General features: G+C 38.2%; 1 protein-coding gene across 1 annotated transcript in view; it reads left to right on the forward strand.

The window, feature by feature from the left end:
• LRBA (LPS responsive beige-like anchor protein) overlaps nt 1-27,166 on the forward strand; it is a 4,045,850-nt gene that overhangs the window by 1,485,354 nt on the left and 2,533,330 nt on the right. Inside the window, exon 33 of the mRNA XM_044063433.1 lies at nt 13,339-13,400. Within this exon, the coding sequence (XP_043919368.1) occupies nt 13,339-13,400 (62 nt within the window). The remainder of the gene's footprint in view (nt 1-13,338; nt 13,401-27,166) is intronic.

Here is a 27,166-nt window from a genome sequence, read left to right on the forward strand (position 1 = left end):
TGTCTCTCCTGAGGCTTTGTCCTTTTCTGGTTCAGATACTTCTAGTATTTCTGTTGAAAAAGAAGTTTCTCAAGCTTTCTCTCCTTTTGAGGATTCTGACGCAGAGGAGTCCATCCTTTCTGCTTCTCCTCCAGAAGATTTCTTAAGGCCCTAAAGGAGTTAAGGCCACTGTTACTAAAAATCCTGTTCCTTCTGACAGGGAATCCAGGAACCTGGATAGGTGGGGTAAAAAAGGTTTATACCTCTGCCACTCTTGCTATTAGGTCTACTAATTGTCTTTTTCATATGCTGAAGTACCAGCAGCACACATTAGAAGCTATTAAATCTAGGATAGCAGGTGTGCCTCAGTTGGTGGAGATTAAGGATATGCAGGATTTGCTGAATTCTGCCAGTCTAGTTAATAAACGCTCTTTACATCGTGGTTTTGACATTCTAGAAGCCTCCTGTAGGTCTACAGCTACTGGCTCTTGTTATTAGAAGACACGCTTGGCTCAGGAGCAGCCCCTACCAGAGCCTGTTAAGGCTAAGCTTTTAGATGTACCTTTGCATAAGGACAGTCTTTTTGGCAGTAAAGCAGAGGAAGTGGTCAAGAAGATGGAAGACCAGACCAAGTCTATGCAGACAGATTTTCTGCAAGTTCAGCCTCCTCGCTTTAGCAGGAATTACCCTTCGAAGAGTTGGACTTTCCCTGATACCAGCAGACAGAGCCATTCTAGGACTAGAGGTTACAAATCTAGGGAACAGGTGGCTACCCCTCAAAGGTCTAAGCATTGGCAGGCTTCCTATTCCAAGGCGGGAAGTTCTTAGCCTGCATCTCAATCTAAACATTCTCAATGACTCTAACTTCTGCCTGTTCTTGCCTGCACGGAGAATCCTTTAGGGGGAAGGTTGGCCCTTTTTACAAATGTTTGGGCCACCATCACGGATGACAAATGTGTTCTCGGAACTGTATCCCTAGGGCACAAGTTTTCTTTCCACACCTTTCCAGTGCCCAAAGGATTCGCGGACATTCCTTCAAACCAAAGGGCAGAAGTAGTAAAGCAAATGTTGTCTGTTACATCTGGAAGCAATAGAATCAGTTCCTGCTCAGCATGTAGGCCAAGGTTTCTATTCCAAACTTTTCCTAGTTCCAAAAAAAGAAGCCACCTGGCGTCCAATCCTAGATCTATCCATCCTGAACTCTTTCTTGATAATTCCAAAGTTCAAAATGCTCACTCTGCATCAGTTTCTGCCAATGTTAGAAAAGGATTCCTGGCTGGTAACATTGGATCTCAAAGAAGCTTATCTACACATCCCTGTCAGGTACAGTTACAGGCAATACCTTCGTTTCAGGGTGGGCAGGCAATATTATCAATTCTCTGCGCTGCCCTTTGGCTTATCTACTGCTCCCAGAGTTTTCACAAAGTACCTGGCTCCAGTCATTGCTTTTTGCAGGCAAAAGAAAATTCAGATTTATCCATACTTGGACGACTGTTTAATTCAAGCATATTCTCAGGAACAGCTGTTAAAGGATCTAGAATTTGTAAAGACTCTTCTCTCTTCCCTGGGTTACACACTCAACATGGAAAGATCAAAAATGGTGCCACCCAAAGAGATAACATTCCTGGGAGCGAGTCTGGACACAGCCGCCCAGATGATACATCTCACCCAGGAGAAGCAAACAACTCTCTCAATTTACTTCAAGGACTTGGCAAGCCTGTCCCAGCTCCCTGCAAGGAAATACCTGCAAGCTCTGGGATTCATAGCCTCTTGCATTCTCATGATTACATATGCAAAACTGCATATGAGGAAATTGCAATGGTACCTCAAGAACACTTGGTGTCAACACACACAGGACCTGGATGTGGTGATTCCTCTGCTTCCATGTCTGCGGACAGAGTTTTTATGGTGGGCAACAGACTGTCTACAGAACAAGGATATGCCTTTTCGCCCACCTCCTGCCATTCAAATTCTGACCACAGACTCATCGGACTACGTCTGGGGAGCTCACTTGGATGGCAGATGCATAAAGGGACGTTGGAACGCCCACCAGATGCACTTGCACGTAAACCTGAAGGAATTGATAGCAGTTCAGCAGGCCTTACTGGCTTTCAAGCATCTTCTTTCTCCAGGAACTCTGCTTGTCAGAACAGACAATACCACAGTCATGTGGTACATCAGCAAACAGGAATGGACTAATTCTTACCCCCTGTGCAGACAGAGCATGATTCTTTGGTCCACAGCAGAATCATTGGGCCTACATCTTCTAGCTCAATTTCTTCCAGGGAGACTCTGTTTTGGCAGACCATGTTGAAACACAGGTGCCCAGTAGGAAGGTAGCTGGAATAAAGAAGCTGAACCACAACAAAGTAAATTCTTCTTTTTTAATACAAAATGGTGAGCTCTTTTGCAATGGTAACCGTTGCTTCATCAGACAGTTCATTCAAACAGCGACAGCACTTAAAAATACTGTAATTCATTACTAGAACAACCAATACTACCACTCAATGTTAATTCAGCACTCAGCAATCAATTAATTACTATGGTTACATTTTGCCCTTAGTTAATTGCTGAAGTCAGAAAAACTGTTTAAAAACCACATGCACAAAATGTAAAGACAAGAACATGTGGATAAATATAAATAAAATACATAAAAAGTCAATGAATAAATACATATACTCATGTTCCCCATTTAGTAACTACTTATGTGCATAGATATAAGCATAAAAATATATATATAAAAGTATAAGCAGTACACATTCAACAACTTAATGAATACATATATTCTGCCTAATAAATGCACATGTCCACCTAGTAAATACATATGCTTTAATACATACATCGCAACAAATGCTCGTCTTTAATGATATCTATGCTAGAAGCAGCTCAAGAAATACTGTCATACTGACCCAAAGTCCTGCATGTGTTTATGTAGTCTTCTCTTGTTAAAATAGTATTATTATTTTTTATTTTATTTTAACCTTCTAGATATTAGCACTGGCTTCAATGGAGCACTATCATTCAAGCCCAAACCTCTATGTGCACCTAAATGCAAAATCAATTTTACTTCCATATTTTCAGTAGTATTGACTATGTCCTCCATCCTATTGCTGACATTCTGAATGTGTAAAACCTGAAAAAAAAAATATGGTCATCCCCCTTATCCAATGTATGCTTAGCCAAAGCACTATACAGTTGCCCTTTTCTAGTGCAGTAAAGGTGATCCCTTATCCGTTCCCTAAGGGTGACTGTTAGTTTTGCTAACATAGATATGGAAGCATGTTGTGCAGTGAGCTTGCATACACTACATTCTTAGTATTGCAATCAGCAGAATTCCTTAGCTCCCGTAGACGCCCTATTTCAGGGTGCTTAAAAAAAACCTTGATTCATCTATATAAATGCACTGTGTACATTTTCCACATCTATGGGCACCATTCATTGTGCTACCCTTCAGAGCAGGTGTCCTTGGATAGCAAAGCTGCTGTTTCAAAATTTTCTTATTTCTAAATGCAAAATGTGGTTGTCCACCCCCTATGTTGGTAGTATCCTCATCTACTAACAACATATGCCAATTTTGTCGTATGATGGTTTCAAACCTTTTCACATCCCTTGTAATATGGTAAAACCATCGGAATGTATGGTAATACACTACTATTACCTACCCTGTCACTACCTACTCTATCAGAGTAGTAGGGCTTAGCTTTACCTTTCCTTTCTTTGTGTGCATTATGGTACACCTTATCAGTTTCATGTTCACTATACCCCCTATTAATGAAACCTTTTCTTAGCTTAGTTAACTCATTTCTATACACTTCCTCTTGACAACATAGGTGAGATGTTCTTATTGCCTGACCGCTGATTATGTTAGGAAAAATCTTAGGGTTATGCATACTGTTTCTGTGTAGAAAAGATGGTCTATAACATTGTTTCCTATGTAATTTCGTAGACCATTGGCCATTTTCTCTGTATATGATAATGTCCAGGAAGTCTAAACTCATCTCAGAACAGTTCATTGTAAACTTTAAAAAGTCACTAGTAGTATTTAGGTATGCATACAGGGATTTAAGTTGTTCACCATCACCTTTACAAATAATAAAAAGATCATCAACGAAACGCCTATAAAAGGCTATTTGGGGATTACCTAATAGAGGTTCATATTCCCAGTTAACCATAACCAGGTTTGCATATGTGTTGGCACAACGTGTGCCCATGGCAACCCCTGACAACTGTTTATAGCATATGCCATTGAACATAAATATGTTGTGCCCATGGCAACCCCTGACAACTGTTTATAGCATATGCCATTGAACATAAATATGTTGTGCCAGTTCTAGTAACATATAGAGAAAGTCTATCTTAGTATTGGAGAACTTTCCCTGCCTTACCAACACTTATTTCACCATGCTTATCCCCTGGTCATTTGATATACTTGTAAATAAAGACACTACATCTAGTGTGGCCAGCATCCCCATATCTGCTGTTTCCATTTGCTTCAGTGCCCCATAAAGGTCTACTAAAAACTTTTCTGTGTCTTTCAAGACATATGCATATTCATTGAGTGCTGTCTTCAATTCCTTTTTCAGGTATATAGAGATGGGTTCTGTTAGCCATCCTGCCCCTACTACTATAGGTCTAAATTTCGGGTTGTATGGGTCTTTGTGTATCATGGGGAGGCCATGGATTTGAGGTATGAGTGGATTTTCAACAGTGAAATAATTAAAAAGATCTTTACTTAATAGTTCCATACACATGCATTCATATAAGGTACTAGCAATCTGTTCACTTATTTCAAACACAATTGTTGTTGGTATTTCAGCATATACATTTGGATCCAATAACATTTCTTGCATAGCTGTATTATAAAAGTCAGCATTCAGTATCACCACTGGTCCCCCTTTATCAGTGGGTCTTATAACTATGCTGTCATTAGTCTGCAAGTCACACAATGCTTTGTGCTCACTCCTTTGTCAGATTATACTTTCCTCCTTCTAAAAAATTATTGTTTCCTGTGCTATAAATGGCATTTTCACAAGCTTTTAAGAAGGTTTCTGTGTTATGCGGCAGTATTGGTACATACAGACGGTTTTTCTTAAACTGAACATCCCTTGCCTCCTTGCCATTTCCAAATTGTTGTTTCAATGTTACATTTCTAGTAAACATACGTAGACATAACAGAAATTCACTAATGTCCATTTTAGAAGACGGTATAAAATTTAAACCTCTGTTTAATAAAGAAGTCTCAGCTGCAGACATTTCATATTTGGAAATATTCCATATTAACTCTCCTGCCCATACCCCCACATTTTCTTCAAAGTGTGAGTTTGTAACTGACCTGGTGCCTCTTTCTGTTTCTGGCCCCTGTAAATGTCCTGTTCCACAGATTTTCTCCTCCCTGCTCGAAACGGTAGGGGTAGAACAGGAAAAACCTGTTATTGTCCTCCTTCCATATTAATCTTCGTTCTTACCACGGCTGTAGTTGTAGAGGCAGTTGTTGCCTTATCATTGTTTGCCAAAGACGATGGCACGTCAGTCGGTGTAGAGTAAACAGAATGTGCCTCATTTGGTGAAAAGACACTCCCTCCAGGCTGTTGATTCGTTGTTTCCTCTTTCTACCCGAGTGTATCAGTCATCTCTTCAGACTGTACCCGATGCTCCGCCCTCGGTCTCTCATGCCACTCCAATAATTGGACTCGCCCTGTCCTCTGCTGGTAGGCTGTTGGTGGTACCTCTGACTGCCCATTGGTTTCTCTCATAAATCGCAAATTGTGGTTGGTAGTAAACTGCTCTGCAGACTGTGCAGGTTTCGGCCAAGTAAATAGATGCTGGTTAGTAAAATCTGTTAAATCCCTACACAGTTTTTTCTTTTGCTCAAGCAGTCTAGTTTCATAGTGAAGTATCTTATCAATTGGTTCATGCATAAAAACTTCAGTAGCTGCTTCCCCATAAAGCACAGACAGTTTGTGTTGTTGCTGACATATCTTTTCATTAAGCTCTTGTTCCACCGGCTTAAAGTCCAGCAACAATTGTATATATTCTTTACTGGTGTTGATTAATTTGTTGCCACTGGGCTAACAAAGTGGGGTAGGTGTTTCCGTATGTGGGCATATTAAGTATGCCAAGTCTCCTTGGTATAACATTTAGGCTTAAGCAGGCTTCAAAATGGAACCGTTGGCTCTGGAGCCGCTTAAACCTATACAAATTCTTCTCCACATTTCTTTTCAAATTGCGTATCTCAGCTTCATTGATGTTGTTGGTATTAACTGTCTCAGAGTTCATATTAAGAGTACCTGTTTGTAGCAGTGGATTATCTTGATTTGTCAGCAAATTCAGAAGTCTCCTTACCACATTTGCAGCAACTGTTGCATCCTCTGCAATGTTCAAAGTACCTTCTGCCATCATTAGATACACAAGCAGCAAACCAATAAATCCAAACCAGCACAGAAGTTGAAAATGTTGAAACACAGGTGCCCAGTAGGAAGGTAGCTGGAATAAAGAAGCTGAACCACGACAAAGTAAAATCTTTTCTTTTAATACAAAATGGTGAGCGCTTTCGCAATGGTAGCCATTGCTTCATCAGACAGTTCATTCAAACAGCAACAGCACTTAAATACTTTAATTCATTACTAGAACAAACAATCCTACCACTCAATGTTAATTCAGCACTCAGCAATCAATTACTGTGGTTACGTTTTGCCATTAGTTAATTGCTGAAGTCAGAAAACCCTGTTTAAAAACCACATGTCAAAATGTAAACACAAGAACATATGGATAAATATAAATAAAATACACAATTCAATGAATAAATACATATACTCATGTTCACCATTTAGTAACTACTTATGTGCATAGATATAAGTGTAAAAATATATTAAAAAAATATATATAAAAGTACAAGCAGTACACACTCAACTTAATGAATACATATATTCTGCTTAATAAATGTACATGTTGTCCACATGTTTTGGCAGACCAGTTGAGTAGACAGACCCTGGATCTTCACGAGTGGCAGCTGAACAGAACAATCTTTTATAGCATCATTCAGCTTTTAGGTATGCCTCAGGTGGATCTTTTCTCCTTCCCGGACAACCACCTTCTACCACTTTTTTGCACCAGACAGCATCACAGCAAGACCTGGAAAGTGGATGCTTTGTCTTTCCCTTGGACACTACTTTCAGTTTATGCCTTCCCTCCTCTTCCTGTTCTTCCCAGAGTTTTGTTGAAGACTAGGGACGAAAGACCAAGGACCATTCTCATAGCTCCAGACTGGCCCAGGCAGCATTGGTATCCACTGTTGCAGTCTATCCCAATTTCCTCCTTGGAATCTTCCTCTGAAACCAGATCTTTTGGTTCAGGAAGGGGGTAAAATTCTGCATCCGCATCTTCAGTCTCTCCATTTGGCAGCATGGCTTATTGTATGAATCAATCTTCTTCTTCACTTTCCCAACATGTGTTTGATGTACTTCGTGAGGCCAGGAGGCCTAGCACTAGGAAGTCCTATGCTGTCAAATGGAAAAGATTCTCTCTTTGGATGAGGGCTAGAGGGAAATCTTTTTCTTAGCCTACCCTTCCTCTGATCTTGGAATACTTTCTTTTTCCTCAGGATCCATGCTTCAGCTATTTCTGCTCATTGTTCTTTTGAACAACCCATTTTCTCTCATCCTCTGATGAAAATGTTTCTCAGGGGTGCTTGCAACTTAAAGCCTCCCAGAAGGGCGCCTACTCCAGCCTGGGATCTTAATTTTGTTCCAGAGAGACTCACTCTTCTTCCTTTTGAACCAGCTGTAACTGCAGATTTAAAGTTTCACTTGTGGAAGACTGCCTTACTCTTGGCTATAACTTCAGCTAGGAGGGTTTCAGAGCTGCATGCTTTGATGGCTGTGGAGCCTTTTCTTATTTTCCTTGCAGATAGGGTCTCTCTGAGAACCAACCCGCCCTTTATGCCTAAGGTGGTTTCTAGCCTGAAGCTTAATCAGTCCATACACCTTCCTACCTAATCCTCGAAATAGAGGTGAATGAATCCTACATTCTCTTGATGTGCATAGACAACTCAGGGTTTTACCTGGACAGGACTAAAGTCCCTACTAAAGACATTTTGGAGGCTGCCACATGGTCTTCTGTTCACACTTTCACAAAGCGTTATAATTTGCCTTTGTTTTCAAGCGCCAGGGCAGGGTTTACCACTGCTGTTCTGCAGGGCATCATTTCCAATCCTTGATTCTGTTGGTTCCTCCTTCCTTTTCTCTGGGCTTTGGTAATCAACCCATTGGTTAGGACTGCAACAGTGAAACACGATGAACATAGTACAGTTGTGTACACTTATCATAAATGTAGATGTTCAAGTGTATTCACTGTTGCAGTCCTGGTTTCCCTCCCTCCTTCACCATTTTCTCTCTTCCTAAGGTACAGGCTAAATTTGGTATTTGCCAAAATGGCTTTTGGGTTTAAGCCTTGTTTTCTGGGGGCTTCTGACTGTTATGGCAAGAAAGACTGAGGAAGTGATGTCGGCTGCCTCCTTTTGTATCGGATGCCCTGAAGTCCTTTACAACCGACAACAGCCTACGTCATTTTTACTTAAATTTAGTATTCTGGCCGATCGAGGGCTACCATGAGCCGGGCAACCCATTGGTTAGGACTGCAACAGTGAATACACTGTAACATCTACATTTATGGTAAGTGTACACAACTGTACTTTTTGTCTAAAGCAGCAATAATTAAAATTTACATTCTCCCTAAATTATTATACTAGTTTAATGCGTCAAATATAGTCGTTCCTAAAAAAAAATTTAATGAAATTAGGGTGGAACTGTCTAAATTTATCTGGCATCCCAAATCAATCAGAATCAGGTATTCAAAACTGATTTATCCCAAAGGGAATGGGGATGATTGGCCTGCCTGATTTTTTAGCTGTGTAACGACATAATCTGTTCAAATAGAATTATGCAAATTTTGGAATTCAATCCGAAAAGCAAAGAATGGACCCCCCTCTGGGTTAAAATTTGGTATGAGCATGTTACTAACACCAATCCAAGAGCTCTTCACTTTCTTGGACTAGATAATTGTGGGAAGCTTAAATTGCATGCCTCTTTAAAACAGGAAATTAAAATATTTAAAAATATGCTGGAAACTGTAAACTTAAGTAAGGCTCTCACTTTCTTGCAACCCATTCACTTGAACACAAATATTAAACTAAATAATATGATAAACACCCGCATAAACACCCGCTTATTAAAAACTGTAATTTATGGTACATTTATAAATATAGAGGGAAACCTCTTGAGCAAGCTAGACTAGCCCTCAAGTTACATAAGGGTTATACCACTACACTAAGGCAAATTAGAGAGCTCTCCTCTGTTTTAATAAGAATTCCAGATATAAACGAATCTGATCTCAGTGCTTGTTTAACATTGATTAAAACTCTTATCTCATAAAAATATGGTATCTAACGTCTATAGATTACTCATTTCTGTTAAGTATCGGTCATCTTTGTTATACTCTAAATACTGGACTGAAATGAACAAGGAACTCGCAGATAAGTTAAAATTCCAAGCTATTGAATCCACTCTTAAGTTGACTCCATTTAAAAACTTAATTTATACACAACTGATGATTAACAATAATGCATATTGTACTCCAGTGGTACTTAATAGCTTCAATCCAAAGATTTCTTCTCATTGTCCATGCTGTTCATTTCCTAAAGCGGATTTGCTACATATTCTATGGAATTGTAAGTACACGCACAAGCTGAGGTGTTCTTTAAAATTTAAACTGGAAAATATGGGCTATGAAAAATCAGTGCTGTCCTGAGAATTTGCTATTCTAAACATAACTACCCAAAAACTATCCAAGCTAAAACTACATATTTTAATTACCCTTTTTGCATTAACCAAGTTGTATATTACTCAAAATTGGTTGGACTGCACTAAACTTTCTTGGTTATGCTTCAGAACCATGGCTGTTAAATATGTATCTTCACATAAACTTAAAACCAAAAAATATGAACAAATGTTCTTACTACCAGAAATATTGGAACCTTCTCCTTGAACATATATTAAAAGAATAAACCAGACTGAAAATGTTTTCTCTAACTAGTTAAGTTGTTAGAGAGTTAAATTACACCTTTAATGGTGTTATTATAGGGATATTATTTTTAAGTTATGAATTATTTCCATGTTATAACCTAATAATATGACTTGGTTTTCTACCAGCTGTCTTTTTGTAGCACTCGTACATAATTATATTAGAGTTGTTGTTGATTGCTGGTTATATACTGCTTAAATTACATTGTAATTTTCATCTGTCAAGCATATATATATAAAACATGAAAGAAAAAAAGATCAATTTTTGGAAAGAAAAAAGAAAAAAAATGCTAGCTTATCAAATTCATTTATACAAATATTTGCCAGTTTTATTGGAACAGGAGTACAACAGCAGCTGAATGTGTTAACATGCTGAAGAGACTGTATTTGTTTTTCTGTATCATATTCTACTCCCCAGTGCCGGTCAACCATGGCTGCCCATTCATTCATCACTCGAGCAAGAACTTTAGGGCCCATTCGTTCTGCGACTGGAAGAGAACCACAAAGCCCTATTTTAGTCTTCCGTCTGGCTACAGCTGGCTAAGGTATTGCTGCTCACCTATGCAGCCATGAGGAGAGTTTCTCTATCCCTCTAATCCCTCCCTCCCTCTGGCAGTGATGTGAGCTCCTGCATCAACACAGAAACCATATATACCTTTCCCTGGAAATGCGTGCGCTCCCTCTTGCTCATCACACAATTGTACTCTTACTGGCTTGAGTGGCCATGCCACTGCTCTTCCTTGAGAGACAACTTGCTCGTAAGGTAAATACTTTAACAATTATGCCAAGCTCCAAACCTAAATTAATACTATGCTATTGTGAGTCATTTTAAGCCTAGCCAATTATCCCATGTCAGAATCAAACCCTGCACCTTGTGTTTGTAAGGTAAATACTTTAATCATTAAACCATTGCTCAGGCTACGTGTGTCTCCACCTCCAAGGTGACAGATCCACTGACTGGAAACCATGAAATGCCCCCTCCCTGGTGGTTTTAGTGTCAAAAGCTCATGCCTCTCCTAATCCTCACTCACCCTTTTCAGTATCCTAGTTGTTTGAACTCTGGTTGTCTGTGTTACAGTTCTTTTGTGCCACAGGGCTGGGGCTTCTGTAGCTTCATTTGTAATGAAAACTGAGGCACAGTTACAGGATATAATACTCCATTTTGGACCTAATTACAAGGTCTAAAAAAGGTGAAAGTGTGGAAGAGCGAGAGATGGAGGGTCAGTTTTTAGGATTCAGCAGGTTGTCTATCTGATGTAAGCAGTTACTGATTTAAGCAATGGCCAAAGTGCGTATGTAATTAAATTTGCCATGGTGATGAACAAGTGATCATTTGGAATTTGAATGCAGGTAACGTTTTGTAAAGGTAACCACCCGTCAGTGCTGCCACAGAGTTGGTAACAGACTGCATATATTCTGGGGCATGTTACTGCAGTTTCATACAGCAATATATATTTTTGTTAAAGATCTGTTTGTATAAAGAATTGAAGTAGAACTTGGTTTAGTTTTGAAAATAGTAAGCTGGGGTAAATGTTTGAGTCATCTGCTATACCATAACTGCTCTCAAATTGTCTGCTGTTGTAATAACTGGTCAGCATTTCATAAGTTGCCAGGAATGCCACTGGCTTTGAAACATTTTAGTCACCAGTTTTTGTTTCTTAGTTACGTATCAAAAAAAAATCTCATGTTTATTTAAGATGCATAGATGGTTGCACTGTTATACTAAGGCAGCATGAGGTTAGTAACTTGGCCTGACTTCTGCACATTATGGTTCTGTCACTCATCCTAAGCAAACATGTTACACCCTTTTAACAGGAATATTGTAATTGTTAATAAAGTGAGTAACTACTTTTTGATATTAAAGTTTGCTACTGGTTATACATTTAAAAGTACTGTTTTGTACAGAGATGAAAAAATAAGTTTAGCAATGGGGTGTGGTGGGATGGAGCCGTGATTGCCACTTGGACAACAAGAGTCTGCTTAATGGATCTGCTGCTGGAAGAGAAAGGGTGGGGTGGGATTGTGCAGATTTCTTCAGCTCTACCATCGTGTAGTGGAAAGACTTGGGGGTCTGTCTACACTTGGAAAATACTGTGATGGTAGCCAGAGTTGGATTGTTTTTGCTGCCAAGATAGGTAGTGGTAGTGCTAGGGAGCACAGGCAGTCCAGCATCATGAATGGTGATGCTTGTGGCTTTGCTCCATTCTGTTAAGGATTTCTTATACATGTATATCTGACACCCTTTAGCTGAGTATATAATGCCCCCAACTCTTTCCCTTAGGGAAGTGGAGTAGTGAAGTCACTGAGGAAGATGCTTTCATAGGTTTATGACAAGTACCTTGCCATTTCCACAGGCGGGCAGTGAGTGGGGTAGTGGAGGAATCTAGGGTGGATGTCTGCAGCAGGGGGGGCAGGATATCCCCTTCCAAAAAATGACTTTGGCAAGAACTGCTTTGACTGCAAAATACTTAAGGATTGTGGGCATGGACTGGTGACATAGGAGGATTAAAGCCCTGATAATAGCTTGGGCACTCCAAATTTAAATAATGTCCCAGATATTTGATATTGCAGGCAGGATGGACATGCCTATCCTGGTAGGAGGAGAGAGAGAGATCACTGCCTTGCTACACTTGATGGTCAGTAGCATGGCCTGACCTCTGCAGGTAAGCAGAAGTGGGTCTGGTAGGGTGCCTAGTTAGGGGAGGATGTGAACTTGACCACTTGGGCTGTTTTGGTAGCCCTTGTCTGTGCATGTGGAAGAACACACACATGTTGATTGTATCGCATAGGCAGTCTTTGTGGTGCCGCAATTGGGCACATCACCAAGGGGAGGTGTTAAGGTCTTAATCATAAAATGTTTTTGGTTGGAGGGTTGTCATTGAGAGCACAAAAATCTCTAATATCTGCCAAGGATGATGACCTCTGAGTGTTTCACCATAGCAGAACTGTGGGATCCCACATGTCAGGGCTGTCCCATTAATATGGGTATACCAGGGTTGAGCTCAGTTGAGGAGGGCTTGTTGGTTGGCAGAGCAAAAGGGGGAAAAGTTTTTAAGGGGTGTGAATTATGTTGCACATCAATGCTGTATGGTTGGTGAAGGTGGATGCCCTTGACCTTTGACTGTTTCTTACATTGCTGCTTTAGCATCAGCTTCTGTTGAGCATTAACATCAGTACTGAGTGGTAATAAATACCCTACCATACATTGTGTTTATGTACATGAGTATGTTTGTGTATGTGTATATATTTAAAGAGCATGTTTTTTTTTTTTTTTTTTCTGCAGGTCTGGTATGCATGAAGTCCAGCAGCTCGGTTGTGGAACTAGTCATGTTGTTGTGTTCACAGGTAAGTGCCTTGCAGAATTAAAAGGCCATTATTTTAAATAAAATTAATCATCTTTTAATAACCCTGTTTCTTGCATACTAAAAGGAGTACTTTATTCTAAAATTTTTATGGAGATGTTTCTGGTTTATTAAAATTATGTAGTTTTGTGAGAATGTTTGTGTCTTTCGGCTTTTCCCGGTTAGGGGTCGCCACAGCGGAACTCCGGTCCGCTAATGATTGGCAGTAGAGTTTTACGTGCTGGCTTGCCGGGCCTAATGCACAACCTTCAACAAAGGAATGCCCATTCACGCATGTCACCACACAGAAGACGCTCTGAGAATCGAACGGGCAACGTCTAACTGTGAGGCGACAACGCTACCACAACACCACCATCGCAGTCCAGTTTTGTGAGAATGAAGGTCTATATCACACTACGCTAATTTATGCTGAAAGAATTTTGTTGCTACTTATTTTGGGAGGCAAGTAGTACTGTCAGTTTGTGCATGGCTGTTGAGTCATGAGTCAGTGAATGCAAAATGTTTTGTGTGCATGCACATTCATGTATGTGCATGGATATTTTGCATGTTGTCCTTAAAACGTAGCACACCTAACTCATTTTTAAAGTGGGAATCTAAGATTTTTCTCTTCAGTTGCATTTTCCTTTCTTTTATGCCAGGTTGGAAGAGACTTCTAGTTGATCTCTACTCCCTTCATCTTCCATTGTTTTTTTGCCCTTTTCACAGTTTGCATCCCATTATAGTCTGTCACCTTGCTTACCACTTCGGATGGAATGAGTGAAACAAGTTTGAGATAAACCAGATGTAGGTGGGACTCCTACAGTTGTATATTATAGGTGGTCAATGTACTAAAATGACATCATCTCTTGTTCTAGACATCAGGCTTAACACCATCAGACTAGGGTCTGTTGTGTTTAACGGTGGGCTGTAATTTTCCCCAGGGGGGACTTTGAGGGTTCCAGTGTGGCATTATGCTTCACACTTCATTTGGGGAGTTTTTGTTATGCCTTAAACTTCTCTCCTTCATGATCAGAGTATGTTGCTAAACCAGGGTTTTCAGTGTCAGCTCAGTCAATGTATGCATGGCCTTCCCTAGTCACAGGGTACCATTTGGCAAACTGGGAAGTCTGGTGCCCGTTGTTTAATTGGGTTTACCTTCATAATGTTGCGGAAGATTTTTGCGATCGTGCATAACATTGACCAAAATGAGAGAATTTCAGAAAGTGTTCATGGCACTATGTCCAAACTCACTACGTGGAATCCGGATGTTGAACAGATGTTACTCATTTGAATAACAAATTGCATTCGCAATTCAGCCATTCAAACATTTGTGAAGTGACATTCTGGATTTTTGCAGGTGTGCTTTTGCTCAGTTGTTTGTCATACAAATCATCCACAACATTATGAAGGTAAACTGTTTAATTGATCTCCTCCAGGAGATTGCAGTGTCAGTGAGCTTCTACTTGCGCTCAGCAAGAGCTGATTGTTCATTTCCACCTTTCCCAGCTGATGCTTGTCTGTGCAGTGGAACTGCCTTTTTAGAGGTGACCATTTTGGTCCACCTGAGATGACTTATTTCTGCATTTTTATTTTTTCCTTGAGAGGTATTACACGCACTAACACAATGAAGCATACTAACATATGACTGTAACCATTTAATGTTTTGTACTAACTGCACAAGTTGCTGAACAGCAGATTGCCATAGATTTTAGCTAAGTGCCCAGGAAGAGGAGCTCCTTGCATGCTTAGTGCTCTTCTTGGAGCAAGTGCCATCTTGCCAGTATTGTGGATGGAAATATAACTTTAATAGACTAAAGACGAGGGGTGTGAGTTTTTACTAAATTCAGGTTACAGCGGGTGGGGCTTCATTGTTTCACATATATATATATATTTTTTGTTTCTTCTGGATGTTTTAGTGCTTTGCTGGTACACTGCTTCCAGTGGGGTGTAGAGCAACATCCTTTCACAAGTTTCACAACATTCTCTGTTTGCTGCCTTTTTTTCTGAAAGTTTTAACATTGGTGGACTAAAACAAAGGATGACTGTCTTAAACTTCAGATTATCGAATTCAGTTGTCATGGTTTTTACTAAATTTCACTTGCAGATATTCTGAAGAAGAAAAGATTTTGTAGTTTTAAGAATAGTCTGTTGAGGTGTGTCAGTTTAGGAAACTTAAATTGAGAAGATTATGTTAGTGATGTAAATAGAAGTGAGAGAATTAAAGCAAAAACACGCTCACATATTTTGATTGTTTTGTACTTTAAAAAAAAAGATTTAATAAGGAAATGGTAATGCCTTGCATATATGGATGGCTGCTTGATTTTAGTGCTTTAAAACAGACAACACAGGTGGTTCTGTAAAGAAAGTACTAAATCGGAATTTATGGAAATTGTAATGTAGGCATATTCAAAATGAGTGTTAAGCAGTGTTATTGAAGAGCTGTTTTAAATACTCACCATAGAAAAGCATTGTAGGCATGCTGCGTTATTAATCCTATGTTAGTCAAAAAGGCTGTTGGTACCATACATAGTCAAATGTTACTGGTCAAGTTATCTGTGACCCTTTATCTATCATGTCAAATTTTATTGCCAGTTTCTTTTACAAATCTGCCTAAGTTGGGTAATAAAATGGATGTGGAAGGGTGTAATTATGCAGAAAGTTTTTCTTTTTCCTATCATTTCAGTTAGTGTATTCTGCAGTCAAGTCAAATTAGGACAGATTTGACCTTAAATGGTACTGGGGAAATATAGCTTTGCAAATGCTCAAGATGATTTTGCGAAATTACTGGTCTAGGCAGACCATCATAACGTGCAAACATATATTAGAAATACAAAAAAGTGTCTTTTATCATCTATGTAATTGTTAAAACTGGTAAAGTAATTAAGTGGACCATTGCTTACTCCCTACCTAGCCTTGGATTGCAAGACATCCTCTGAATCTTCTATTGATCTGTTACGCAGAAAAATTGTAAAGCAGATTAACTCGGCTGTTGCCATTTTGGTTGTCAGACTGATATTTGGAGTGTGTTAGATAATGTGTTATTGCTGTCTGCTTTTGTTAATGACCTCATACTTTACTCTGGTTGAAGTAAATTATTTTTGAAAGATTCCTGTGTTGTTTTGCAGTTTTAAGATACATTTCTGAGTTCATTTGACAACCATCTTTTCCTGTATGATAAATCTAAGAGCTACTGCTGTAGAAGTGCATTGAATTTTTCTGTTGAAATTACTTAATTTAGTGTATTGCAGTTCAGTTGTTTAATGTATTTATAACTGTACAGCTGATGTTTATTATTTAAAAAACGTGAAATGTCAGAATTTCCCCATTTTCATAGCCATTAGTTTGTAAAATTGTTTAATCATTTGTTTCATGTGCAGAATCTTTTAAGAGAGCTGTATTGATTGCTTATGCATGTAACTATTTTAAGTAATTGATGGTAAATATTTGTTGCCACTGTTCATAGGTTCATAGGTTAGTACTAGGCTAACTGCCCTTGCGAGCCATTTTAAGCCTAGCCAATTATCCCTTGTGAGACTCAAACTCTGTACCTTGTGTTTGTACGGCAAACACCTTAACCATTAGGCCACCCTCCTGTTATTCCTGTGTGCATTTTATAAGTAAAATAAAGCACTGTACTGAGCTCTCATGGTATCGATCACATTGTGTCTTGAGTACTATATGGTCAGTAATTCTGTTTGTTACAGTGAGATATATAACAAATCAAATCTCAAAACCTTGCCATCTAAAAGTAGTGCTGTAGCTTGGTGATTAAGGTTTCTGCCTCCCATCTTTAGTGGCCAGTGTTCAGTGTGGACCACTAGTCAGTGGAGCATAAGCTTAGTCACATCTGTTTGTGTTTTGTCTGGTTAGTGCAGTTTTTTAGCTACCAAAAGTGCACTAAGAGTTTGGCTACCCTGAACTCTCTGTATGTTTTGCATTTATCCACATCCTTGTTGTAATCCAAAAAGGTAGCACATCAGCCTCAGAAACTGCATTTTTTTTAATTTTCCATTAATTATTGTTGTAACAAATTTTTGTCACCCCTGCCCGTGTGCTACTTTGTCATCATTTGTATTCGACTGACACCACATCGGTTCCTTATGTCCCTCTCTATGGAAGGGGATATATAGACCGAGAGATGACCACTTCCTGCCCTTAACAAGTTTGAATTTGTTGTAATTTCCATTTTCTCCCTGATGATAAGGCAAATGAGGTTCCAAATTTGCTGATTGTAATCCGCAAAATCTCCAGGTGTGTTAAAAAAATATACAAAGTTACCAAATTCGGAATCCGTTATCAGCAGACTGTTGAAAACGCAGCCACAGCAGTAGCAATGAAAGTTGTTTAAATGGTTAGGAGCTTATGTCTTTCAAAAAAAGTATACGCTTCTTCAGAACTAAATGACTGTTAGCAAGCTGCTATATAACACAACCTGTTTGCTCAAGCGACTGTTGTACAATCCACATAGAGCATTTAAAGGTACATGGACAAGAAAAAAAACATTGAGTAAAATATAATGAATAAATGCATTAAAACCAGGGAATGCTAATTGACTAAATATCATATTCATATATAAAATCATTCTCTGAATTCTTGTAGCAGGGAGCAATTGAAACAAGTGAAAAAGTGTAGATTGCATTTTTGTATATTTGCAGTAATGCTATATTTGTTAAAAGGGTTACTACAAGTGGGCAGGAGTATCTACTTATCTAAAGGTGCAGCAGCCATGAAATGTTACATTACATGTTGGGAGGTACAAAGTCAAGATGAAAAAGTACTTATTTCTAGAACTGATTGAACAGAATTTGACTCGCTGTATTTTATCACATCAGCCTGTCACGTGTACTGTACTAAGCTAGTCGTATGTATTGTATTTGCCAATACTGTTTTGGCCCAGGTTATGACTGATAAGGGTCCCCAGATAACACAAAGTACTACTATACCATTTCTTATTTCTTAGCACATCACTGGGACAGTACTTAGGCTGCTTTCGGCACAGTGATGTACTACTACTCCTTTCGTTATTTTAATGCACCTTTATTGAACTATCACTTGTGACATGGGCGAATTTACATTTAGACAAAAGTCCTCAAACTGTTAATACGGTAACAAATATTATACTTCACATATTTTGCTATATATCATAACGTAAACATTACATAAATTATTCAATTCCTGCCCCTTTTTTAAACATCTTTATTAAACCATCACTTACGACACAAGCAATCATGCATTGATATAAGTGAAAAGGAACCACACCAACACAATCCGAGTTGCAAGCACTATGTATCACTTATAATCTACCCAATCATTTTCAGTCAAATGTTACATAGCTCATTTAAGTCCTACCGCCTTTTAAACCTCATTCTTTCCCTGTATGTATTATTCTCACAAGTCCCATTTTCCTGTGTAGCTACCCTTTTCTAAAGATCTCAGTTCCAGTTGTTTATTTCTGTTGCTATATTTACTACTACTAATATATATAGTTGGTTTGGATTTTGCTTTCCACTTTCTAGAAATTGCTTTTTTGGCAGCCACCATAATTAGACACCTCAAGCTCCTCGTGATGCTGCATTGTGTGGTTTCATGAGCCTTGTGTTAAGTGTAGTGTGTGGTAATGCAAAGTACACACATTTACTGCTGCAGTTTAAAACGATTGCTAATTAGCCGCTAACACTAGAAGTGCACCAGTTGTTGAGCAGTATACACAACAAAGTTTTGCACAAAGATGAATTTCATTAACATATGCTTTGTGTCTTTTGTTTCACTGGGTACATAAACTGTTTTATTGTGATCCTTTTTCATCCATGACTCTGGCCGTAAGAGCAAGGGGAAAATGCTTATATGTATAAATAGACAATTTAAAGTAGCTGGAGTTGGGAAAAAAAAGGATTGCCTGGAGAAAGGTTATGTTGACATTGGTGGGACATACAGACTCCAGTTTGACAATAACCCTAGAAAGACTGGACCCTGGAACTGTGAAGCAGAATCCTTAACCATTGAGCCACCATGTGGCCCACTATTTGTCAGCAGTAAACTAAGCTGGGAGATGTAGTCTTATCATTGCTACTTATCTTGTGGTGGTTTTCTTGCATTAAAAAATACCATGAGCCTGAGGTTTTATTTGCATCTTCTGATGTTTCCTGTTGTACTGACGACCTTAAACTGTATTCTTTTCTTTCCGTGGAAGCAGTCCATTAGATTCAAACCATCTGCTAATCCATGGGATTGTTTTTATCCCCACTGATGGGCTTTGTCTAGGAGAGTAAACACACTGTAGTTTTGATGCTGACATTGTGAGGATCCAGGCAGAGTTGTACTATCATTGGACTGCACTGATGATGTCTGCAGGAAGAGCAGTGCACCCTGCTTGGTGCTTTATTCTTGCTGATTTTATCTTGTTTGCAATTCTGAGTAGACATCATTGCATGTTTTGCTTAGCATAGTTTAAGCTTGACTGGTCCACCAACGTTTGTAGATTGTTAGTGCATTTTCTCTAATGCATTCACCTTTTATTTGATGAATTCTTGTGATATTCTTGTACATGTATGTAGTGATATAGGAAGGCACAGCAGTGCTGCATAGCCCTTTGTTCCCCCTGATTAAGTTGCTTGTTGTCTATTGAATGTTTTAAATCTGCACATAACAGCAATGATTCTAATTTGTCAGTAATTTAGTAAAAAAAAACAAAGATTTTCATTTTCTTTTAAAAGATGCGTATAGAAGTATATTGTTTAAATGTATTTACAGGACTAAAACCAAAGTGCAGCTCTTAAAAGATCCAAAAGGAATACCATATTAAAATAAATATGGTTAGCTAGATTTCACTGGATTTGTCTTTAACAGCTTTGTTTTGTTCCCCCCCCCCTGTATTCAGAGTTCATTGTCTGTTGGGTTAGTATATTTAGCTATTTTTAGGATAGCTTATGCATTCGTTACCCACCCTCATTAAAGCAGTGTAGTATTGATTTGCCGGAACATGCTTGTACCACTCTGGTAATCCCCAGATTTTTGCTAGTAGGTTTTTGTGCCATGTTTCACCTCAAATTAGGGAAACATTTTATTTTTTATAGATAATATTGCAGTGCTGCTTAGCAGCATTCAGACATCTACCTTTGTCCTTACAAAAATCACTCCACTCATCCCCTAATCCCATCAGAATTGATAGTTTGGTTGCATGTAGAACCTGACATCGCTGAGGTAGTGAGCCGTTAAGGATAAGCAGTGTATTAGTAGCATATGAATGTTTTTATTCATCAGTAGCACAGCCTAGTATGATTCTGTTTACTTTGTGAAATGACTGCAGCATATAATAAAATAAACTTTGGTTATTGCCTCCTAGTGTTTTGATATTTATGTAGAGGTGTGCTCCATGTTTAGTATTCATGTAAGCACATAAACTGTGCATATACCTTAGAGTTTATTTTGTTTCTCTAAGGATGTTATGCTGTAAGTAAAATCATTACCACTTGCAACTGTGCTAAAATGAAAAAATAACCCTCCTTAATGGCAAGGATATTGGTTTAGAGGTCAAGGGTTCTGACCCATTTCAACACCTTTGACCTTCATTTACAACCCTTTTGGTTTACTTGCCTGACAAATAAGGATAATGCAAAATTAATGTTTCTTTATATTGATTTATTCATTTTAGTAGCTCTATTGCCAAATTTATTTAGGTTGGGCTGATGGACAGTTCATGAATACAAATGAAAGAATCATAGAAGGTGTGAAAATCAATACTAAATGTTGTCAATAAAATGCAATAAACACAATTACTTCTGGAGATTGTACTTAATGAATCCTACAATGAACTAGGAAAGGGAGCTTTGCTTCTAGAGGTCTTATTATTCAGTATTGAAACCTAATACAGGGATACAGTTTTAGGCTGTTCATATTGGTGATATGCTTGTATTTTGTTTAAATCAGAGAAGTCTTTCTCCTCTTTAAAATATGAATGTAGCATACTTTTAGCATACAGTTTAATCAGACAAGTGTTTATTCTCTTTAGAATATGTATGTAGCATACTTTTAGCATGTAGCGCTGATGTGTTCAGTTAAACAGTAGCCTGATTTATTTTGCTCTCTTTCTTGTCTAGATTTGTCTGTACTCTGTTTTCTGCATGTCTCATCTCAAACGCAGCAGAGAGATGTCAGGCTTCTTTAAAGTTGTGTGATAGTTGTACATGATGTTGTAGCACTGAAAAAGAGGAAGTCATAAAATCTTTCTGGTTTTCAAAGATAAAAATTATTTACTTTAAACAGCTTTTCTTTTTGTGGTATACATTGCACCATGCACTATGCGTCTTAATTATGAACTGTTGTCATTCTGATATATGTTGCCATAGCCTTTTCCACCAAATTTGCATTGCCACCGCTTGTGGAACTGTTTTGCAAGTACTGTAGTAGTTTGCATATCTCACATTCATTGTTTTTGTTATTGTGTGAATATGCTATTGTTTCTTACTGTAATAACACAACTGAACCTGCTTCTGTGCAATTCTGCTTCATCAGATCCTGTTAACAACATTGCAGTTTTGTGGAAGTTATTTCTGCTTATCACATTTGAACATTTGGTCTAAATAGCATGCCTTCTTTAACAGATCCATTTGTTTTCTCCCCAGAGGTCATGTCATCCTATTTCATTGAGACCTGTTTTGGAATCATAGTGATTCCACTAGATAATCACTATCCCCTTTGGATGCATTGCATTTGAATGAAGTTATCAGTCTAATGGTTAATCTTTGTTCTGGACGAGCCAGCAGAGGAGGGAGAGGCATTGACGTGGCATGGTCTTCTCACTTTTCCCAGAGGGGAGGGTGAGGGGTATGTTGTGGGAGCATACCTCCTGCTAATGAATCTTGGTGAAGACAAGGGACCTTGAAGGAGCCATCCACTTCAGAAGGGAGGGGTGTGGCTTTGCTAATCACAGAAGTGGGGGGATGACCACTTGCTGCAGAGCTGTAGCATCCGGTGCTACATCCCAGTCTGGTGCTACTCAAAACTAAGTTGAGGAAACAAAAAAAGGTCCATACCTTTGATTTGGCATGCCTTTCTACCTTCCTACAGAGGAACACCAGATCCCTGCCATGCCCTCACGTTTATGAGAGGAGTGAAAAAAAAAATTTAAAAAAAAAAAAGATTTAATTGCACCCCTAACATCATGCTTCTGGAGAAGCTACCCCATTTGCCCCACCCAAGCTATGCTTCAGACTTGCTGCATTAATTACACTCCCTTCTTCCAAGTGCTTATGCAACAAACAGGTAGACATAAGGACATAGTATTAGAGAAATCCCTGATTGCTGCCTGCATGATAACTGTTCTGCTGTACTGTACTGCTCAGTATGAAACAAATGGGCAGCCTTGGCAATTGGCTAGATGGTTATTGGCACTGGAATGGGGAGGGGCAGAAAAACTGTCGGAGTAAGTTATTCACTTTTGCTTAAATTATTTGTTTCTTTAGTAGGATACACTTTACTGTACAGTTACCACAGATTCCCCAAGCAGTATTCAATATGGGAATGAAGTTCGGGAATGAAAGATAAGAATGACAAACCCAAGAGGATCTGTCTTTAATAAGATACTTGTAGAGGTTTCTCCCAAGGGGAAGTCTCTCCTCTTGAAACAATGTACAGTTTGGAAGTCTCTTCTCTAGAAACATTGTCTAATTATTAATGCTCCTTAATTGCATATTAGACAGTTTGCATATATGTCTAAGATTAGATTTCTCAGGAAAGTTTTGAAGTTGCCACACTATTTGTAGCTTGAACCTTAGCTTAACTAGAATGTGAAGGCTTATTGTTTTTGCTATATTCATACATTATTCATTTAGTAATCTAGATCAAGAGGCGTTCTTGGGTGCCCTGTCTGCCTTTTTGTAAGAGAGTCAAAAAGCTGGATATATATACAAGGTACTTTAGTTGTTTCAGTAGAACAAACTATGAAATAGTGCATGTAGTCTCTCTCAACAGTCGGGGTTGGTTAAACATTTAATAAAATGTTTTCCAACACAAATATATAAGCACTTTTGTCCCGTACACGGAGAGACTTCATCAGATCTGAAAGCGCTTATATATTGTGTTGGAAAAAATGTATTAAATTTTTAACCAACCTTGACTGCTGTGTGGGACTACTTTCACTGTTTCATAGTTCGTTGTGGACTTGATTTTATTTGGTGTTTCAGTAGAACACCTAAACTATATATGAGTGTGTGTGTGTATATATACACTTAGTGAATGAGTCACTTACTATTGCTGTTATAACTAGGATGTAGAAAGATGAATCAGTCTACAACTATTTTTAAGGTCAATAAAACCACACCAGTGTGTGTCTGTGCAGCCACAAAAAAGAACTTTTGAAACTAAACAAGGCTGATGTAGTGGTACAGATCCCAGAAAATAGAAGTTAAAATAAAGTTTGAGATTGTGCAGCTCACCAGATTTTTTTATTGTACAATACGTTAAAACCAAATGGTCTAGCACTTTCCTCCCTACTAATGGGACTTCTTCAGAGGTCTTTTGAGGTCACGTTGCCTTTATGTAAGACAGAACTTGTAGTCCTGAAATTTTTTTCTAGCTGATGTTTTAAGCACTAGAAAAGTCTTCAAAAATTGAGATCTCCTATAACTGCTTATTCAGAAGCTGATGAGATGTTTCTCAGCAGCAAATTTAAAATTCTTTCAGGGAACAGAGTATCTGACATTAAGGGTTGCCTTTAAAATACCAGAAATTAAATTCCACTGCAGCAAGTAAAATATTGCCCTAGATCAGATAGTAATTACAAATGACAACAGCATTGATGTGAACAGGGAAGTGGGCAAGACCTTCAGCCAAATTCTCAAACAAGTTAACACTTGAGAAGAAGTAGAAAAGTGGACTTTTTGCACTGCTGACCAAAAAGTAAAGATTTTCCACTTAATATCTTAGAGGAAGCTTGCTTTGTTTCCAGAATACCTGCTGCACTTTCTGAAACATATGGGATGTGTGTGCTATTACCATTGGCCTATTTTAGCTGTAAGTGTAGATGGAGGTAAGAAGAAATTGTGCTCATTCATTATTGCAGGTTGGTTGAACTGTGTTATTTGTTTGGAGCTTTTCTCCTTGGGTCTCCACTGAAAAATGGGCCCTTGGCTCAACTGGACCAACCTGGTTAACAAATGACAAATATATTTCTTGACATCCATGTCTCAAACACATGGTATAGTTGTAACCTAATCAAAATTCTATATATGGATTTATTAGAAGATCATTGATGAATAGTGGAATGCAAATAACACTGAATGTTTCAGAATAAGATTTAGATATTTATGTTCTTTATCATATTCACCACCACCTTGTGTGACATACAGTATTATCATTCACAGGAGAGATCTGACCTTGTCCTAAGACTGCTTACCTACAATCTTAAACTTCATAAACTGCTGCCCTTTGCTAAAGCATGCATTGGACTGAGGTTTTGTTTTTAAAATCTGTATTAAACACGACATTTTAAAAAGTGGCACAGGTAGTTGTACAGTACCAAAAAAAAAATAGTAACATTTATTTTCTGCAGTACACATTTTCTTTTACAAATTTTTATTCACTGTTATGTCAGTTGCTCGATTCCAGCATCCTCTAAATTTCAAACATCCTCCTAAACATTATTCTGCAAGTACTGCTCCTAAAACTTACATTTATTTCTATGTAATTTGTGCCTTCTCTTTTTTAAAGATCTCACTTTGTTGGTTTATCTCCTTTACAAACTTCAGTTACAGTAGGTATAGATTTTTAGTTCCCTTTTCTAATTGTTTTTTGGCAACCAGTAACTTTAAACTTAGTAAGGCCTTACTATGTCTGGACAGTTCAGATCTTGTATCCCAGCTCAAAAGAATAATTTCCTTAATTACAGACATTTGCTCCCCTAACATTTCTGACAAAGTACTCTGTGGGGAATTTTTTAAATCTGCTAGCTGGTTACATTCCAAAAACCATGTTCCCAGTTGCATCTCTTTTCCATCTTACCAACAGCTTTTGCTGTCTACCTGATGGAAAATTCTTTGAAGTTTGCTTGGAGCATATAAATACCTATATGCAAACACATCAGAGCAAAAATCCTAAACCTTCTTGACTTTGAGTGCTTGGGAGCAATACACATGTCTTCACATTGTTCCTTTGTATTCTTTCCATTCAGTCTTCCCAATCTCTTCTCATCACTGATTCTTATAGTTACCATGCAGTATTTTGTATGCTATAGTAATCATTTTTTAAACGTCTTATGTTTTAAACTCTGCTAAAAATTCTACCAGAACTACTCTTTCATTTAACGTATCCCATCCATTTCTCTTTGCCTGTATTCTGGTTCAGTCCTGGTAAAGAAAGCAAGTTTCTAACCTGTAGTCCAAACTTCTGCTTGGCCTCATCCTGCTCGGTTACCTTCCCTCTTTAGTTATTTGCTCCCCAAACCTTGTCTGTTTTGCTAATTTTCTTCGGTAAATTTTAGTTTTCTCTTGCCTACTTTCTATACTCTTGCTTGCAGTCATCTCATTGGGAAAATCTCCTTTCTCTGTTCTTGTGTTGGCTTGGTTCTTATAATACTTTTTACTACTTTATAGATATAATATTCTGTATGGGGTTGATTATTTTCCTTAAGGACTTGCATCAAAAATCTTGTTCTCTCCGTACTACCAGCCATCTGCTTTAACTTAACCTTTTCCTTGTGTTTTGTATATGTGCCTTAACTGTGTAGTAAAATATCCATTCAAATCAGGTAATTCTAAGCCACTTTGTTGTATGGAGAGAATCAGCTTATCCCAATTAACTCTCACCTTCCTCACCTCCCAAACAAATTCCTTCAACTCTTTATTAAATATGGTCCACAATTTGTCATCCGATTAATAAATTCAACTGACCAGTAATTAAAACTAAAGGGACTATAATCATCTTCACTGCTTGTATCTTGCTATGTATATCCATAGTCGAGATCTTTTGTTTACTCTCTTCCCACATGTCCTCATACTTCATCTTATCCTGTCCCAATAAATATGGGTATTGCTGGACCAGTTAATGTCTGAGCACATAATTTGCTCCTTTAGCCTTTGGTTTATTTATTTTCTATCCTGAAAAATTTTGAAATTGTCTAAAAATATTGCACAACATTTAGATACCCTTTTCTAGTATCAGGTACAAAATAATATAATCTGCAAATAAAACTAACTTTCCTTGATTATCACACTAGTTGTATCCTTCAGTTTTTGATAGTCTCTTTCCCCATTTTTCTTTGCTGGCATCTAGGCAGTGTAATTACTAGCCAGTAACTGAGTTTGACCAAAGCTAGTAACCATTGCTGTTTTTTTTTTCTGTATTTCAATTTTTACACCAAGAGGGTTGTAATAAACCTGTTGATCAGTGTGTGGCCATCTTGGAAGTCCCCGCACCATTTTTATTTTGAATTTGCTTTTAGTGTCTGCTGACATTCCTGTTTGGGTCTGGATTTTTTTCATATTGTAATTTATTAAACAGTATAACTTGAGATTTTTTTTCTTATTGTGCCTTTACATTTTCTTTTAAGCTCTGTATTTACATATTGGTATTTGCATTTTGTGCATTTATTATAGCATGCTGTGCGTTGATATTGTGTTTCATCATCATTTTATTCTGTACATTCATTTTCTCCCTGCAGCTCATGTTGTGGTTGAATAATTGTGCTTTTGGGTCAGTCAGCTCACTTAACTGTGTTAATAGGAAGATAAACAAAATGTACGTGTACATGTACACCCAGCCATGTATTAATTGACA

The sequence above is a fragment of the Protopterus annectens genome, chromosome 2.part1, assembly GCF_019279795.1.
Source record: "Protopterus annectens isolate FY-2018-M chromosome 2.part1, PAN1.0, whole genome shotgun sequence".
Lineage (NCBI taxonomy): Eukaryota > Metazoa > Chordata > Ceratodontiformes > Protopteridae > Protopterus > Protopterus annectens.